This window comes from Lupinus angustifolius, chromosome LG02 (assembly GCF_001865875.1).
Source record: "Lupinus angustifolius cultivar Tanjil chromosome LG02, LupAngTanjil_v1.0, whole genome shotgun sequence".
Classification (NCBI taxonomy): domain Eukaryota; kingdom Viridiplantae; phylum Streptophyta; class Magnoliopsida; order Fabales; family Fabaceae; genus Lupinus; species Lupinus angustifolius.
The window spans coordinates 22,618,540-22,635,831 of NC_032010.1; the positions used below are offsets into that span (position 1 = coordinate 22,618,540).

At 33.1% G+C, this 17,292-nt stretch overlaps 3 protein-coding genes across 8 annotated transcripts in view; 2 read left to right on the forward strand and 1 right to left on the reverse strand.

Annotated features, from left to right (window-relative positions):
• LOC109340253 (auxin transporter-like protein 1) overlaps positions 1–5,696 on the forward strand; it is a 28,162-nt gene extending 22,466 nt beyond the window's left edge. For 4 of the 5 annotated variants that reach the window (XM_019577895.1, XM_019577902.1, XM_019577899.1 and 1 more), the window contains 2 exons: positions 62–319; positions 1,706–2,130. In XM_019577895.1, the coding sequence (XP_019433440.1) occupies positions 62–319; positions 1,706–1,924 (477 nt within the window). In that variant the 3' untranslated portion in view covers positions 1,925–2,130. Of the gene's footprint in view, positions 1–61; positions 320–1,705; positions 2,131–2,231; positions 2,399–2,586; positions 2,685–3,342; positions 3,551–3,629; positions 3,888–5,273 lie in introns of those variants that run through there. The other variant, XM_019577910.1, reaches the window with a different exon arrangement.
• On the forward strand, positions 7,484–14,087 carry LOC109340316 (probable zinc metalloprotease EGY2, chloroplastic). 2 transcript variants are annotated; one of them, XM_019577982.1, is made up of 14 exons: positions 7,484–7,844; positions 7,929–8,001; positions 9,372–9,503; positions 9,707–9,838; positions 10,042–10,173; positions 10,797–10,847; positions 10,938–11,048; positions 11,137–11,211; positions 11,364–11,469; positions 11,562–11,655; positions 12,172–12,325; positions 12,937–13,144; positions 13,349–13,509; positions 13,649–14,087. In XM_019577982.1, the coding sequence occupies exons 1-14, from the start codon at positions 7,672–7,674 to the stop codon at positions 13,895–13,897; spliced, it is 1,851 nt and encodes a 616-aa protein (XP_019433527.1). In that variant the 5' UTR covers positions 7,484–7,671; the 3' UTR covers positions 13,898–14,087. The 2 variants fall into 2 exon arrangements, with proteins under 2 accessions (XP_019433527.1, XP_019433533.1); XM_019577988.1 differs by lacking the exons at positions 9,372–9,503; positions 9,707–9,838 and having other exon boundaries at positions 7,486–7,844.
• On the reverse strand, positions 15,593–16,355 carry LOC109340335. The gene is made up of 2 exons (XM_019578007.1): positions 15,917–16,355; positions 15,593–15,886 (listed from the first exon to the last, which is right to left on the reverse strand). The coding sequence occupies exons 1-2, from the start codon at positions 16,327–16,329 to the stop codon at positions 15,727–15,729; spliced, it is 573 nt and encodes a 190-aa protein (XP_019433552.1). The 5' UTR covers positions 16,330–16,355; the 3' UTR covers positions 15,593–15,726.

Below are 17,292 nucleotides of genomic sequence, written 5' to 3' on the forward strand. Positions count from 1 at the left end.
TCCTATCTTCTTTCTTATAATTATTTTTTGTATCTCATTTAATTTGTATTGTAATTTGCAGTTTATCACGTTTGGATTTGCTTGTACTCCATTGTATTTTGTGTGGGAGAAAGTAATAGGAATGCATGACACAAAGAGCATATTCTTGAGAGCTCTAGCAAGATTACCTGTGGTGATACCAATATGGTTTTTAGCTATTATTTTCCCTTTCTTTGGTCCCATTAACTCAGCTGTGGGGGCTCTTTTGGTTAGCTTCACTGTCTATATCATCCCTGCTTCTGCCCATATGCTCACTTTCAAATCTGCTTCTGCAAGACAGGTATATGCTCCAATCTCAACACATCTTATCTTTTCTTTAAAGTTTCTATCTAACTGGTGGGACGGATCCAGGCCGAGTTATGCTTGTCTCATACCCAATTCTAAATATTGACAAAGTCTAATTTTTAAACTCAAACCTAATCCCAAACATGATGAGACCACCCTATTCGGGCCTGATCATGATCAGAAAAAGCTGAATGAGCGGAAGGGTCGGGTCCTGCTCGCTTGTAGTCTCACTCATCTAATTTTACTGTATACACAGTGAATTTCTCTTCATTTATAATTATAACATATCTAATATCACTATTAAGGCATGCTCATGTCAATCTAGGCTTTAATAGGGAAAAATAGTAGTAACATAACATGTCTCTCTTACATATGTTATGTGACAGAATATATTAAAGTATATAAGTATGAAGAAAATATGAGGTGTCTATTTATATCTATATTACAAATAGTTGTATTAATTGATGTGATGTGTAAGTGGTATGGTATCTAATATATTGTCTCTAATAATCAGCATGTACATTCTGTTTACAGCCTGTAACTACCTATAATGATACACCAAATTTAGGCACTGTGGTATATGTCCTACACAAAAGCTAAACCTTTAAAACAAAATCTTTTCAATGAGAAGAACTATAATGGAAATCCAAGATTTTCCATTTTTATGACCAAATCTTAGAAAAATGTCTAATGGGGTTCTTAAAACTCCTTGTGGTGTGCATGTGTCAAAGGATAGGATAGGATTCTAGCTTCATGATTTAACTTGGAAGTGACTCCCAATATCACTAGTTCTATTAATTATTCGAATTTGGAGATTTATGAGATATGGTGAGGTTGGTGTCATTTCTTTGTCATTCAGTTATATGCTATAGTCATATTACCCTCTGATACTATATGAGCCACATTTTTAACAATGAGCTGGGGTCATGACCAACCTAACACTCTTATGTGACCCTACTCACTAGTACTCATGTTACTATTCTGTCCTTGTTCCTAATAGATGCTCATAATGAGTTAGCAATTTATTACAGGTGTTGGTCAAGTGGCATAAGACCTTGTTAGATTTTAAGGATGACCAAAATGTTAAAGTTTTGATTCATGTGAGTGACATTTGTTGGAAGAGACATCTACTACCCCTTCTTTACAAAAAAAACCATAAGTTAACAATTTCAAAGGTCCTTATTTCAGTACTAGAGACACAAGTTATTGATTTTGCTTTTATATTCAAGGATAAAAGTGTCATCACATTGCAATATAAAAAGCATAAAAGTGTCACATCATACCATTTTTTTTCTTTTGTTTTTCATGCACTTCATTCTTTCAATATTGGAGAGGATCGAGACCCACTTAGTTCATTATTTATTTGTTCTTTTTTTTTCAGAATGCTGCAGAGAAATTGCCCTTCTTCATCCCAAGCTGGACTTTAATGTATGTGATCAATGCATTCGTGGTTGTGTGGGTTCTAGTTGTAGGCTTTGGATTTGGAGGTTGGGCTAGCATGACAAATTTCATTAGGCAAGTTGACACATTTGGACTATTTGCCAAGTGCTATCAGTGCCCACCAAAAGTCCCAGCTACCAACCAAACACTGCATCACTGAAAAATTATGTTCTTTGTTGTTAGCATCTCCTCCATTGTGTGGTGTGAGCTCTATTTTTTCCCTTTTTTGTTGTCTAATCTCCTTATAGATACATTGTTGTTAATGTTGATGTTCTTTTGTGTTGCATATGGCAACATTGTTGTTATTTTGCATATGAATCATTTTGGTTAATTATGTAAAGATGATTATGGCTAACTTAGGATTTGGTGTTTGATAATTGGCATATGGTGGCCTCAAAGTAAAGCATGGAAAGTTTCTAGTAATGTATGAACTCTTAGATAAGATAATCAGTTTTTAATCTTCATAAATGACCACTTGGACAAGAGGACTTGGACTTACATATTTGGAGCATGCTGTGCCACCACAGTGTTCATACCCTCATTCCATAATTACAGGATTTGGTCCTTCCTTGGCCTTGGCATGACCACATACACAGCTTGGTACTTGACCATTGCAGCCCTTGTTAATGGCAAGGTAAGTGTCCCACAGTTTGTATCACTCTATGTGTCATCAGCTACGATTGGTCGAAAACAATGCATTTAAATTAAAGATTTAATTATTAAATATTTTTCTAATAAATTATAATTTGTTTGATTTCATAGTGGGTCCTCTTGTTTGAATTCATTTGATATTAACTTGGTATAAAATTTGTATTTTTTTAGGCTGAAAATGTGACACACACAGGCCCAAACAAAATGGTATTGTATTTCACAGGTGCCACTAATATCCTATACACTTTCGGCGGGCACGCTGTTACAGTGTAAGTAACCCTTTTTCTTATAATAATTTTTTATCATAAGCTAGACAAAACAATGATGATAGTTTTCTTTATTGTCTTAGGACAATGAAACATAAAAAATAATACTACAAGTTTATTATACGACCACTTTTCTTAAGTTGCAGCTTTTGCCTCCAATGTAATGAAATAAGACAAACAGTAAATCTGGCACTTATGATTCTCTGAACAACCATTACAGTAGTGTCTTGGCTTATAGTTATACTCTGTCATTAGCATTAAAAAATTCAAACCCCAGTTTAACTTTTTCTTTAATCTGAAGCTCTTATGTTAAGAATTCAGATTTTGCTTTTCTACCAAGTCACCTTCAATGTGGTAGATTTGCATCTATATTATTATTATAACTGAGTAGTGACATTTTACCTCATTATCATTTATACCAATCTTCTAGTTTACATTTCTCACAGTAAAAGGAAAGGGTAACTACATAGACAAATATGCAATATAAAATATATTATACTTTTCACCCTTTATTAATTTATATATATGTTTTTCTCTCTAATTTGCTTAGAAGTATTATCCAAAAGTAAATGTTTGACGGTCCAGGTAAAATTTCACTTTAAATTATTACAGTGAAATCCAATTCTAACATATTTGGACTTTGGACATAATATTATTACAGTGAAATCATGCATGCAATGTGGAAACCTCAGAAGTTCAAATGTATCTATCTTTATGCTACACTTTATGTATTTACCCTCACACTACCATCTGCTACTGCTATGTATTGGGCCTTTGGTGACAAACTCTTAGACCATTCCAATGCCTTTGCTCTTCTCCCTCGTTCTGCTTGGCGTGATGCTGCTGTAGTATTAATGCTCATTCATCAGGTCCATATACATTGTTTTTCCTATCTTCTTTCTTATAATTATTTTTTGTATCTCATTTAATTTGTATTGTAATTTGCAGTTTATCACGTTTGGATTTGCTTGTACTCCATTGTATTTTGTGTGGGAGAAAGTAATAGGAATGCATGACACAAAGAGCATATTCTTGAGAGCTCTAGCAAGATTACCTGTGGTGATACCAATATGGTTTTTAGCTATTATTTTCCCTTTCTTTGGTCCCATTAACTCAGCTGTGGGGGCTCTTTTGGTTAGCTTCACTGTCTATATCATCCCTGCTTCTGCCCATATGCTCACTTTCAAATCTGCTTCTGCAAGACAGGTATATGCTCCAATCTCAACACATCTTATCTTTTCTTTAAAGTTTCTATCTAACTGGTGGGACGGATCCAGGCCGAGTTATGCTTGTCTCATACCCAATTCTAAATATTGACAAAGTCTAATTTTTAAACTCAAACCTAATCCCAAACATGATGAGACCACCCTATTCGGGCCTGATCATGATCAGAAAAAGCTGAATGAGCGGAAGGGTCGGGTCCTGCTCGCTTGTAGTCTCACTCATCTAATTTTACTGTATACACAGTGAATTTCTCTTCATTTATAATTATAACATATCTAATATCACTATTAAGGCATGCTCATGTCAATCTAGGCTTTAATAGGGAAAAATAGTAGTAACATAACATGTCTCTCTTACATATGTTATGTGACAGAATATATTAAAGTATATAAGTATGAAGAAAATATGAGGTGTCTATTTATATCTATATTACAAATAGTTGTATTAATTGATGTGATGTGTAAGTGGTATGGTATCTAATATATTGTCTCTAATAATCAGCATGTACATTCTGTTTACAGCCTGTAACTACCTATAATGATACACCAAATTTAGGCACTGTGGTATATGTCCTACACAAAAGCTAAACCTTTAAAACAAAATCTTTTCAATGAGAAGAACTATAATGGAAATCCAAGATTTTCCATTTTTATGACCAAATCTTAGAAAAATGTCTAATGGGGTTCTTAAAACTCCTTGTGGTGTGCATGTGTCAAAGGATAGGATAGGATTCTAGCTTCATGATTTAACTTGGAAGTGACTCCCAATATCACTAGTTCTATTAATTATTCGAATTTGGAGATTTATGAGATATGGTGAGGTTGGTGTCATTTCTTTGTCATTCAGTTATATGCTATAGTCATATTACCCTCTGATACTATATGAGCCACATTTTTAACAATGAGCTGGGGTCATGACCAACCTAACACTCTTATGTGACCCTACTCACTAGTACTCATGTTACTATTCTGTCCTTGTTCCTAATAGATGCTCATAATGAGTTAGCAATTTATTACAGGTGTTGGTCAAGTGGCATAAGACCTTGTTAGATTTTAAGGATGACCAAAATGTTAAAGTTTTGATTCATGTGAGTGACATTTGTTGGAAGAGACATCTACTACCCCTTCTTTACAAAAAAAACCATAAGTTAACAATTTCAAAGGTCCTTATTTCAGTACTAGAGACACAAGTTATTGATTTTGCTTTTATATTCAAGGATAAAAGTGTCATCACATTGCAATATAAAAAGCATAAAAGTGTCACATCATACCATTTTTTTTCTTTTGTTTTTCATGCACTTCATTCTTTCAATATTGGAGAGGATCGAGACCCACTTAGTTCATTATTTATTTGTTCTTTTTTTTTCAGAATGCTGCAGAGAAATTGCCCTTCTTCATCCCAAGCTGGACTTTAATGTATGTGATCAATGCATTCGTGGTTGTGTGGGTTCTAGTTGTAGGCTTTGGATTTGGAGGTTGGGCTAGCATGACAAATTTCATTAGGCAAGTTGACACATTTGGACTATTTGCCAAGTGCTATCAGTGCCCACCAAAAGTCCCAGCTACCAACCAAACACTGCATCACTGAAAAATTATGTTCTTTGTTGTTAGCATCTCCTCCATTGTGTGGTGTGAGCTCTATTTTTTCCCTTTTTTGTTGTCTAATCTCCTTATAGATACATTGTTGTTAATGTTGATGTTCTTTTGTGTTGCATATGGCAACATTGTTGTTATTTTGCATATGAATCATTTTGGTTAATTATGTAAAGATGATTATGGCTAACTTAGGATTTGGTGTTTGATAATTGGCATATGGTGGCCTCAAAGTAAAGCATGGAAAGTTTCTAGTAATGTATGAACTCTTAGATAAGATAATCAGTTTTTAATCTTTAAAAAAGTATTAAAAAATTATCTAGCATTAAAAAGTTACTAGTCATAAATATTAATGCAAAATCAAGAGATTACAAATATTGGAATTAAAAATTATCTACATTAACATATATATCTTGCAAAGGAAAAATTATTCCCCATCCTCAAACAAAAAGTATATGTTGAATAGTAAATTTGGACTTTGATAAATGAAATAGCATTTGGATTTGCATCACTTGGAAAGGTTGTAGAGTTTGGTAGGCAATTATTGAAGGTTTTATAAAGGCTAATTTGAGTTTGGTATTTTTACATTTCACCTTTATCCCTGAATCTTTGTCCTATCACCTCTTCAGTTTGATGATTTATATTACTTTGGTTGAGAGTCAATAATTAATAATTTGTTGACAGTATAAAAAACACTTATAATATAAGTGTATACATATTAAATCCTTTCAAATTTACTACATAAATTATAAGGATGAGTAGGTCTTCCATTACAAAATCTTTTTAATGGAATTGCAAGGTAGATATTGGGAATGAGCTGGATTATTTTAAATGAAGAAAAGGTTATTAGTGCTATCAAATGTTTTTCCCTTGTATTTACAAATAGGAACAATAATGAAATAACTTACTTGATAGTCATAAACTTCAAAATCAGTTACTAAATATGCTATTTATGCATTTGTAACTTTAATTGGATTATTTTAAATGCTTTTTATGTGGCTAAATCCTTGTCTTAAAAAAATAATCATTAAGAATAACTTTTTACATATAGAAAAAATATATATGAAATAACATTTATTGATATTTTTCCACAGAAGCTATGGGTGGTCGATAAACTAATTCCTGATTATAATTAAAGATTATTAAAGTGAGTTTTATCTCTATCTATCGAGTAGTTTTAATCATTTTCATACATATGAGATTTATTTCTATTAATAACACATTTTTCATGTACATGACAAATACTCAGCTAGATTTTTTCCCTAACAATAGAATAGGTTGATTTTGAGTAATGCCTAAATAGAAATACGTGCATCAATATAATCATTCTTAATTCTTAAACCTTAATTTAAAATCTGTGCACTGACAGTGTAAAGTTTTTTACACTATTAGCACACCATATAAAAAATACTTACATTGTTAGTATATACATATTAAATCCTCTTTTTTTTTATAGATGTTGTTACATAACCTTAAATGTCTTGTTTTTTATTTTATTTGTTATAATATCATTCCCTCAACTAATAGTAGTCTAATTTTACAACGTACATATACTAGGAAACACATATTTAAAAAAATACTTAATGATAGTTCATACATAATATATCACATTGAGAGATATATTGTAGGATAAAAAATATGCTCAAACATATTATGATAAGATATTTAAGTGTATATATAAGAGTATAATATCTATATATCAAAATAAAAATTTATATATAATCAATACATCATTCACTATCATTTATCTTACTTTTCGAAATATAAATAATAAATAAATATGAATAATAGACGATACAATAACACTATATAAATATAAAGCTCTTAAATTTTAACCTTCTTTTCTCAATTTAATAATCAAATTCAAAACTTTATATTTGTTTTTTTAGAGATTTACTATAAACTCATGTTCTATACTAAATTTGATCCTAAAATGAGGGAAAATGTGAATATCTATCTACATTATCTTGGCATTCAAAACTTGGATGTCCTAGAAACAATAGAAAATATCTTTGAACCTTCAATTTCTTTTGGTTTCACTTGTCTCCTAGTGCTGTTGTTCCATTTTCCCCCTCTCTTAGATAAGCCTTCATTTCTTTCATTTCTTCACTTCAATGGCGTTAGGGTTTCATCTCAATTAAACTCACACGTTACCTCTCTCTCAATACATAACCATGAATTTCTCACTATCCACTTCACCTTTTCGTGGTAACTTCATTCCTCTATCATTGCATTCCACTTCTTGCTTCGATTTCGATCTTCGTTTCAAGCCCTACCTCCTTTCCTCCAACGGTTTTCGCCGTTCGCGATGTTGTCGGAGTTCGTTTAAGTTTATCCAGGATTCGAGGTATGAGTCGTTGATTCCATTTTTTTATTATTATTAATGATTTAGCTTCAAATGCTGATTTGGTTTTGAATCAAATGATGAAAGATTAAGCAGGAAGAGAGTTATTGTTTGTAATGTTACTGAGCCACATACTGAGCCTGATGGTAACAACGAGGAGGTACTTACTATATTTGCTCATATATCTGTTTCAACTTCATTTTAAGCATGCTAAGGATTTGTTTGGGTTATGTTAATATTCGACTTAAGAAATTGAGTTTGCAAAATTTGTTATAAGTTCTAATTGGCTTAGTTATGGAATTTGGATAACAGATATGAAACTTCGATCACCAGTGTATTGGTGTTATCTACATGCAACTGGTTAAACTAGTATTTATATTTGGCTGGATTTAGGTCCGTATTCGCAAATGATTTCATGAAGGAGAAGCTTGAGTACAAATTAAAGGATAAAACTTAGAACACGTTCTGGGTGCTTGTGGTGCGAAATCATGTGTAATTGTATATTATTTTCTTATAAGTGGTCAATGAAAAAAATGATCAGATGATACATGTTACATTTTTATTAGAAAACGAGTAAACAATGCAATAATATAAGCACTAGAATAACTTCATACCTATTTTTTTACTAAATTAAGTTACTTGCTTATCATTGGATGGCGGCTAAAAAGGAAAGACTTGTCATGCGTGATGGGGATATTTCAGCAAATTAAAAATCAAGGGATTTTTTAGTGAGTTATATCTTAGTTAAAAGAACCAAAATGAATACTCATTTTTATATGCACCCAAAAAGACTTTGTAGAAAGAATTTATGCCACCTAGGTTGCATGGATATAGGGTCCAAGTACAGATACCAACATAAGGTATGGGTATGAGCTATCGGTAAATTTCTTAAAATCAGCATATAATATAGAGAGATATCATATACAACAACAACCAAGCCTTAGTCCCACACTCCCACTAGGTGTGGCCAACACCATAATGCTCTATCATATCTTAACATTTTTACACCATTGGTCGATATCATAGAGATTCAGCAAAGTTTTACATTGACTTTTGACCGCCTAACACAAGCTTCACATTTTATCTGGGCTTAGACCGGTTATGCATAGCATCGAATATAAATAATATATACAAATATATGTTATTATGTATAGAGATATACTATATATACACATAAAAATTCAAACAGTAAATAATTAAATAATAAGCAAAAATACCTTAAGATGGGACAGGAGTTGAAGGATGAAGAAATGTTTTGTTACATTTAGTAGCAAAATCGACTTGCAGTTAAGTTATATCAGCTCGTTGTGTTGCTTTACCAAAATTTAGCCGAAAGTGTTTGAGTAGCAAATTTGAAAGAAAAAAATAGGTACATATCTATGTGTCAGTGTATCCAAGAAGTATTGATACTGGAGTGCAGGTACAACAACCATTTAGGAGTACAAAGTACCCATGCATCATACATTGTCACTTGTGAGCTCTACAAGTTGGCATTTTGCTTGACAATGCTCAATTTTCAAATTTTCCTAGGAGGAAGACGCACATCAAAATGAAGAAACACAGGCTTTGGAAAATTCCTTTGAGCAAAATAGCCCTCAGCCTATAGATGCAGAACAACTAAACAAGTTCAGTGATGAAAATAAGGATCAAAATGATGTGCAGGTAATGTTTGACTTATTTAGCAAATTTGAAAGAAAAAAATAGGTACATATCTATGTGTCAGCGTATCCAAGAAGTATTGATACTGGAGTGCGGGTACAACAACCATTTAGGAGTACGAAGTACCCATGCATCATAAATTGTCACTTGTGAGCTCTACAAGTTGGCATTTTGCTCGACGATGCTCAATTTTCAAATTTTCCTAGCAGGAAGGCACATATAAAAATGAAGAAACGCAGGCTTTAGAAAATTCTTTTGAGCAAAATAGCCCTCAGCCTATAGATGCAGAACAACTAAACAAGTTCAGTGATGAAAATAAGGATCAAAATGATGTGCAGGTAATGTTTGACTTATTTAGCAAATTTGAAAGAAAAAAATAGGTACATATCTATGTGTCAGCGTATCCAAGAAGTATTGATACTGGAGTGCGGGTACAACAACCATTTAGGAGTACGAAGTACCCATGCATCATACATTGTCACTTGTGAGCTCTACAAGTTGGCATTTTGCTTGACGATGCTCAAATTTCAAATTTTCCTAGGAGGAAGGCACATATAAAAATGAAGAAACGCGGGCTTTAGAAAATTCTTTTGAGCAAAATAGCCCTCAGCCTATAGATGCAGAACAACTAAACAAGTTCAGTGATGAAAATAAGGATCAAAATGATGTGCAGGTAATGTTTGACTTATTTAGTGGTTATTTTAAATTTGGTCAGAAACTGATTTGTTACAAAATGTGTTTAACACCCTTTTATTTGCCATTGTTTAATATCTTAATGAAACACTGCTGAAGGGGTTGTTACCGTTTCCACAATATACTCAAGAATCTATTAAATTAAATTATTCTTTTGACCACTCATGATGTGTGAAAGAGCTACATTTTGTTTTAGTTGTAATTAAAAGTACTTTCCATATTTCTATGATAATCAGTGGAAAGAGCAGTGAAACTATTTGACTATAAAGGCTCCTGGCCATTGCTTGCACATTGAAAATGTTCACAACCATGTCCATATATTTTTAATTTGGGTAAACCAAATCCTTAAAAAATCAGACCTAGTTTTGCTATTATGATTATTACATTATTTGTTGCTTGGCACTTAGTATTCAAAACATCATGCGGACAGTCAGATAGGTTATGACACTATGATTGTTTTATTTCCCTAATTTTTTACTTTTTCATTATGAGCTCTATTTTGTTAGAATTAAAAGAATAAAATAAAGAGGAAGCGGCATTTTGAATTAGGTACATTATGCAGTAAATTTCTTCTCTTATTCTTTGGGCTTGTGATGACAACAGAGTGTGGATAGCATAGAAGTTGCCAGTGGATCGCCTCTGCCAGGTGTGAAGGTGATTACATTCTATGTTCAATCTTTCCTGCTTTAGAAGAGTCATTCTCGATTTCTTATTTCTCTTCTGTGCTTTATATGTTTTAAACAGCCTCGGCAACTGGGTGAAGCAATAAAAATTCCCAAGGAAACGATTGATATTTTGAAGAACCAAGTTTTTGGCTTCGATACTTTCTTTGTGACAAGCCAAGATCCTTACGAGGTGTGTGCAAATCTCCCCTCTATTTTGTTTAGCGTATGCACAAAGGTCTTGTCATATGAAAGATTGGGTCTTTTTTGCTTTCTACTAGGGTGGAGTGTTGTTCAAGGGAAACTTGCGAGGGCAGCCTGGTAAAAGTTATGATAAGATATCAAAGAGACTGCATGTAGGTTCTCTCTCTCTCTCTATCTATCTATCTATATATATATATATAAACGTATGTATATATACATACTTTTGTGTTACTTATGTGGATTTGTGAGTGTTTCCTTGTTAAAATCAGTGTCTGAACTAGATTTCTGTATAAATTCCATACAGGATAAATTTGGAAATGAATACAAGTTTTTCCTTCTGGTAAATCCTGAGGATGATAAGCCTGTGGCTGTAGTGGTTCCCAGAACAACCTTACAACCAGAGACAACTGGTACTTGTTTAGCTCGTGTGAAATCATGGATCAAAAGTTTCCTTTTACTAAAGCTCGTGATTTGTACTTAATGCTATTATTTGTCTTTTTAGCTGTACCTGAGTGGTTCGCAGCTGGAGCTTTTGGACTGGTTACAGTGTTTACCTTGCTGCTTCACAATGTTCCAGTTTTACAATCCGATTTATTGTGAGCAATTTCCTTATGACTCAAGTTGTTTCCACATGCTCTGTTAACTCTTGAACCAAATGTATTGTACAACAAAACTGTTTCATGCAATTCTCTATACTAAACTCCATCCTTCAAGTAACATGTTCAGGACAGTCTTCACAAATATATTGTTTGGGCGTAAATTTGTTGGATATTCTAGGCTTTATGCTTCTTTAATTGGATAAAGTTTAAAAACTTTATATTTTGATGAATTCTTGTTTGCCTTTCATGGAATAAATCCTTTTCCTTGTCAGCACTTCTCTGATTGACTAATATCGTTTCATGTCATGAGTTTTCAGTTAATCATATAGTGTAAATTTAGTTTTGTGCATACTTAAGGTTTTAGTTACTGCATAAATTTGTATCTGTGCATAGGCACTAATATTTTATTACCATTTAAAGATATATATTCTGAAATGTCAAATAGAAGATTTCTTTTAGTAAACCTGTTTTGCATTTTGGTGTTTCACCAGCAATATGTCATTATTGTTACAGGTCAACTTTTTACAATCTGAACTTGTTAAAGGATGGTCTACCTGGAGCCCTAGTCACTGGACTTGTTCTGGGGATACATGAACTTGGTCACTTTGTAGTTGCCCAAAACACTGGAGTTAAGCTTGGAGTCCCGTTCTTTGTTCCTAGCTGGCAGGTTGTATGATAGTAATCTTCATCTTCTAGTACAACTTATTTTATTCTATATGTTTTAAAATATATTTCTTCTTTGATTCTTTAATTTACTGATATATATTAATTGAGTGCGTCATGCTTTCCATTTAGTATACTTGCTTAGAGATTTCATTCATTTTAAATCTTTTAATTAATTCTCTATCTTTGTGATGCATGTCAACTGGAAGGAAACTATCTCTGTTTGTCTTGCGCAATGTTTCTGGTGATTTATATTTATATTTAGTAGCTTAAGTATATTGTCATCTGGGAGTTGCTTTTTGTAGCTTTCCTTCAAAATTAAGCCTAAACATGCATCTCATGACTAAGTCGTCATGCATCTCCAAAAAATTGTAATCATCTAAGTTCTTTCAGAGTAGTCAATATAGTGGTACTTCAGGAGGAGTATTATATGCCTTTTTTGGTGTGTTTTACTTGCTATCTAATTTAATTTGTCATAGAATGATGTCAAGGTTTGAATTGACAATTTGGTGATATGTACCATTTGAGTATGTTGGCCAATTTTCCTGTTGCTGCTATGTACAATTTCTAAAATACTAGAACAAAAATAAATTCTGATGATTAGTTTGGTGGCAGATAGGCTCTTTTGGTGCTATTACAAGGATACGAAGCATAGTACCAAATCGTGAAGATCTGCTCAAGGTTGCAGCTGCTGGACCAATAGCTGGCTTTTCCTTGGGTCTCCTGCTTCTGCTCTTAGGTTTTGTCTTGCCTCCCAGTGATGGTATTGGCATCATTGTTGATGCTTCTGTATTTCACGAATCATTTCTTGCCGGTGGTATTGGTAAGCTTATACCATTAAAAGTTTAAACAAGCATGTTGAAATATGTATTCATGTGATTCATTTGTGTTATATCATAATCATTTCGAATGAAAACTTATTTGTCATTACCAAACAAAACAATTTTATTCCCAGGATTGCATATGTCGCCGATAATATGCAATTTTATTTGCTGCTCAGTGACGTTTTTTCCCTTTACTTCTTTAGCTAAGCTGCTTCTCGGTAACGTACTCAAAGATGGAACTCCAATTTCTGTCAACCCTCTCGTGATTTGGGCTTGGGCAGGACTCCTTATTAATGCCATTAACAGCATTCCTGCTGGAGAGCTTGATGGAGGGCGAATTTCTTTTGCCATTTGGGGAAGAAAGGTATCACATTTATATTTTTGAACAAGAAAACATTTGAGTGAAACTTGGTTTGCCAGTATCTCAAACAGTATCTGGTTCACTATATAATTGCCTTTTACTTCCTTCTACGTGAGGATACTAAATTAAGCCTATTTCACAGGCTTCATTTCGCTTCACCGGAGTCTCAATCGTGTTACTTGGACTCTCATCACTAATCAATGATGTAGCATTCTACTGGGTAGTTCTCCTATTCTTCTTGCAGAGAGGTCCAATTGCTCCCCTTTCTGACGAAATAACTGATCCTGATCAAAAGTATGTTGCTTTAGGAGTAACAGTTTTGCTCCTAGGCTTGTTGGTATGCTTGCCCTATCCCTTCCCATTTACTGATGAAACCCTCATTAGTTTCTAGCTCCATGAGTGCTACTAAATATTTTTGACAATTGTGAGAACCCATCAGGCTTCACACGTCTTAGGCTTCGCACGTCCTGTTTTGTAATTCAGTAGCAAAAGGGCAGTTTTTATTTTTCATTTATATTGTTCACAGCGTATAATGTTGGAACTAGAATAATAATTTGAATATCAATAGTAAAAATGTCATATATTGTTTGTCACATTGAATAATTAAACTCACAAGGGGGATTTATGTGCTAGCAAGTTTGAATTTAGTGATTGTTGACTTTCTTTGATGTCAAGAATTCAAGTCAAGAAATTACTTATATCGAGGGACAATTAGTGTTTTGCTGGTGTGGAGAAATCTGTAAGAAAAGGAAAATCAATGGATTGTACTCCTCTAACTAGTGGGGCATACATGATTTTATAATGTAAATGAAACGACCGGAAACTTATGAGTCAATTTTTTAGAGCTTGCTCACAAATTAAAGTCGTAGTAGTTATCCAGAGGGTTCATCTACTTCACCCTTCGAAACAAATTCCTATACATTGATCCTCTTTCAAACATTGTGACACTCTTGCCTGCCCAAAAAATTTCTTTATGGTCTCAACCATACCAGTCACAAGCGTTCCCATTGGGTTCTAGCCCTCACTCATTTTGAGAAAAAGGTCAAAGATTCAAATTTTGATTGCAAAAATGTGAGTGCTTTAAAATTTGAAGGGTGATTGAGGATACCCAGATGAATGAATTGTGAAAAATCATCAAAGATGATTTATCTAGGAAAGAGAACTGTAAAATATGATTTTGGAAAACAAAATGATATGATTTTTAAAATTAAAAGTGAAGGAAGATGTGATGAAATTAGAAAGAATTGGAATTGGAAAGAAATGTCAATATCTAAGAACAGAACAACCAGCCTCCAAAGCATTGATGTAAGAAACAAATTCCAGAGACTACATGTATGTAAGAAAAGAAAATTCCCAAAGAAAAATAAAGGATTCCACCGTTCTCTACAAAAATAAAATATTCAAATTGATACCTAAAAATATCAATCTCTAGAATAACAGCAGCAACAAGAATAAGGAAAAAGTACATATATAACATCAAAATTGTACTATATTGATCAACCTTCAAAAAAAAAAGTACTACATTGATCACAAAAGAAGGAATTTGAAATTTTAACGATGTATATACTATATAATGGTGACTTTCTGCTGACATTCATAACAATGAACCGAACTAACTCAGTATTCGTTTGAAAATCTATTCGTTATTGAGCTCGATAAACTTGGCTCATGAACCAAATGAACTTAACTTAAGCTGGAAATTGAGCTCCTGACTCGATATATATATATATATATATATCTTAAACTAATTTTTAAGTTTATTATAACCCATATATTATTTTTTATATTTATTTTTATTATATATATAAACAAGATTATATTTATATATATAAAACTTTTTTTGAAGTGTTTTTTTCAAAATTTAATTAATTATTTGAGTTGTCCAAATGAACTATTCGAACTAAATCGAACAGTTTGCGAACTTTAACTGAGTCGAACTCGAACTAAAATAATAATTTGTATTGAACTCGAGTCAAATTTCGAGTCAAACCATTCCCTATTCAGAACATAAAAGAACAGTTAACATGGAACTACAAGAATCCTAGATTTTACTAACTTCCCCAAATATTCAAAACTTCTAAGTTGATCATAAAAAGTTGAAATTTTAACAAGTATATACTGGTGTAACTTTCTGCTAACATTCATAGCAGCAAGAATAAGGAAAAAAGTAGCAACAAAATACTGCTATGTGCTAGTGTGACTTTCTTCAGACTTGTTTCTTCACTGACCAGGAATCCAGCTCCATGGAGTGAGGAAAGAATTATCTGACTCTAAGAAAGATAATAGCCTTGGTGGAAGAAAGAATTGCACCTTTTCTTTTTCTTGATCCTTCTGTTTCTGCACTATCCCTTCTTCACCAAAATCATCAAAAGAACTTTCTTGCAGCAGTACATCACTTTGATCTTCCACATGCTCCAATGGGTAGTAAAAATCATCATAATCATCTATGTCCAATGAATAACCTTGTGTTTCTTGATGTTGTTGTTCCTGGTCCTCCTTCTCTTTTTCGGGTTCCTGCACTTCCTTTTCTTGACAAAGACAAAAAGTTTCTTGCAGCAGCAGCATATTATTTTGATCTTCAACATGCTCCAATGGGGGATGAAGAGCATCATCAACTATGGTAGCCATGGCCATTGAAAAAGCTTGTGTTTCTTGATGTAGCTGGTCATAGAATCCCTTCTCTTCTTCACCAAAAGTAGGAGTTTCTTGCAGCATTGGAGCCGTTTTTGTTTCTACCTTCTGTTGTTTCATAATCTCCTTTAGTGGCTTAACTTCTAATGGTGCAAGAAGATTCCATGGTCCCTCCATTGTAGAACTCAACATGGTAATGGTAGAATGTGTTGATTATGAAGTTTGTGAATTCTATTTCTTTTCAACTTGAATGAACTTATATATACTAGAGAAGTTGAGGCCCAACCGACTATTTTTTTCTCACCACTTAATATTTTCGCTTCCTAATTGCATTTAGAATTAGAAAGTAGTGTCCTTACTCTAATTTTGTATGTTATATATTGAGTTTATTCAAGTGTGAAGTTCTACATTGGATATGTGAGATGAGTGAAATAGTTTATAAGAAGAAAAGATCCATAAAGTTTTGGTTCAAGACGTGGTGTCTCACTTGTCGCAGTCTGGTCCAACAAGTGGTATCAGAGCCGATAGTTCAACTGGGACATGGTGGACTTAAGGGGGAGCGAACTGGAAAGTGTGTGATAGTGAAGTCCCGGTTCAAACAGGATTGCCTCAAGTGCGAGGATACATGTGAGAAATCAAAAAAACTGATTCTAAGTGCAAAAGTTTCCCTTTGAACCAAATTATTAACATGGATAAGTTTTTTTTGGTAAATTTCATTTTGATCCATGAATTCTAACCAAATGAATTCATTATTGATTGGGTTGGTTTGAATGAGACTATCCGGTCTAATGTGAAAATTTTCATACACAATTTATAAAAAATAGATAAAAGAGAAAAAAAAAATGATTGTATTTCTTCAATGCAACCCAAACAATGCTACCATTCAAAATCAAAGTAGTTAGATTATATGATTCTAATATTACTAAAAGGAAGAAAAATAGTACTTCTAATGGTGAAACAAACAGTCATTGATGGACTCAGATGTGTATGACTAAATGTGAACAACGGTAACCCAAGTGAGATATTTTCACAAGTTCTAAAAGTACATCATTTTATGCTGTGTTTTGGGCCTATTGGATTTATTTGGTTCCAAGTAAAGTCAAATCCAAGAAAGGTAATAATTAGAAATGATAACAAGATGGACCGGGGTCGGTT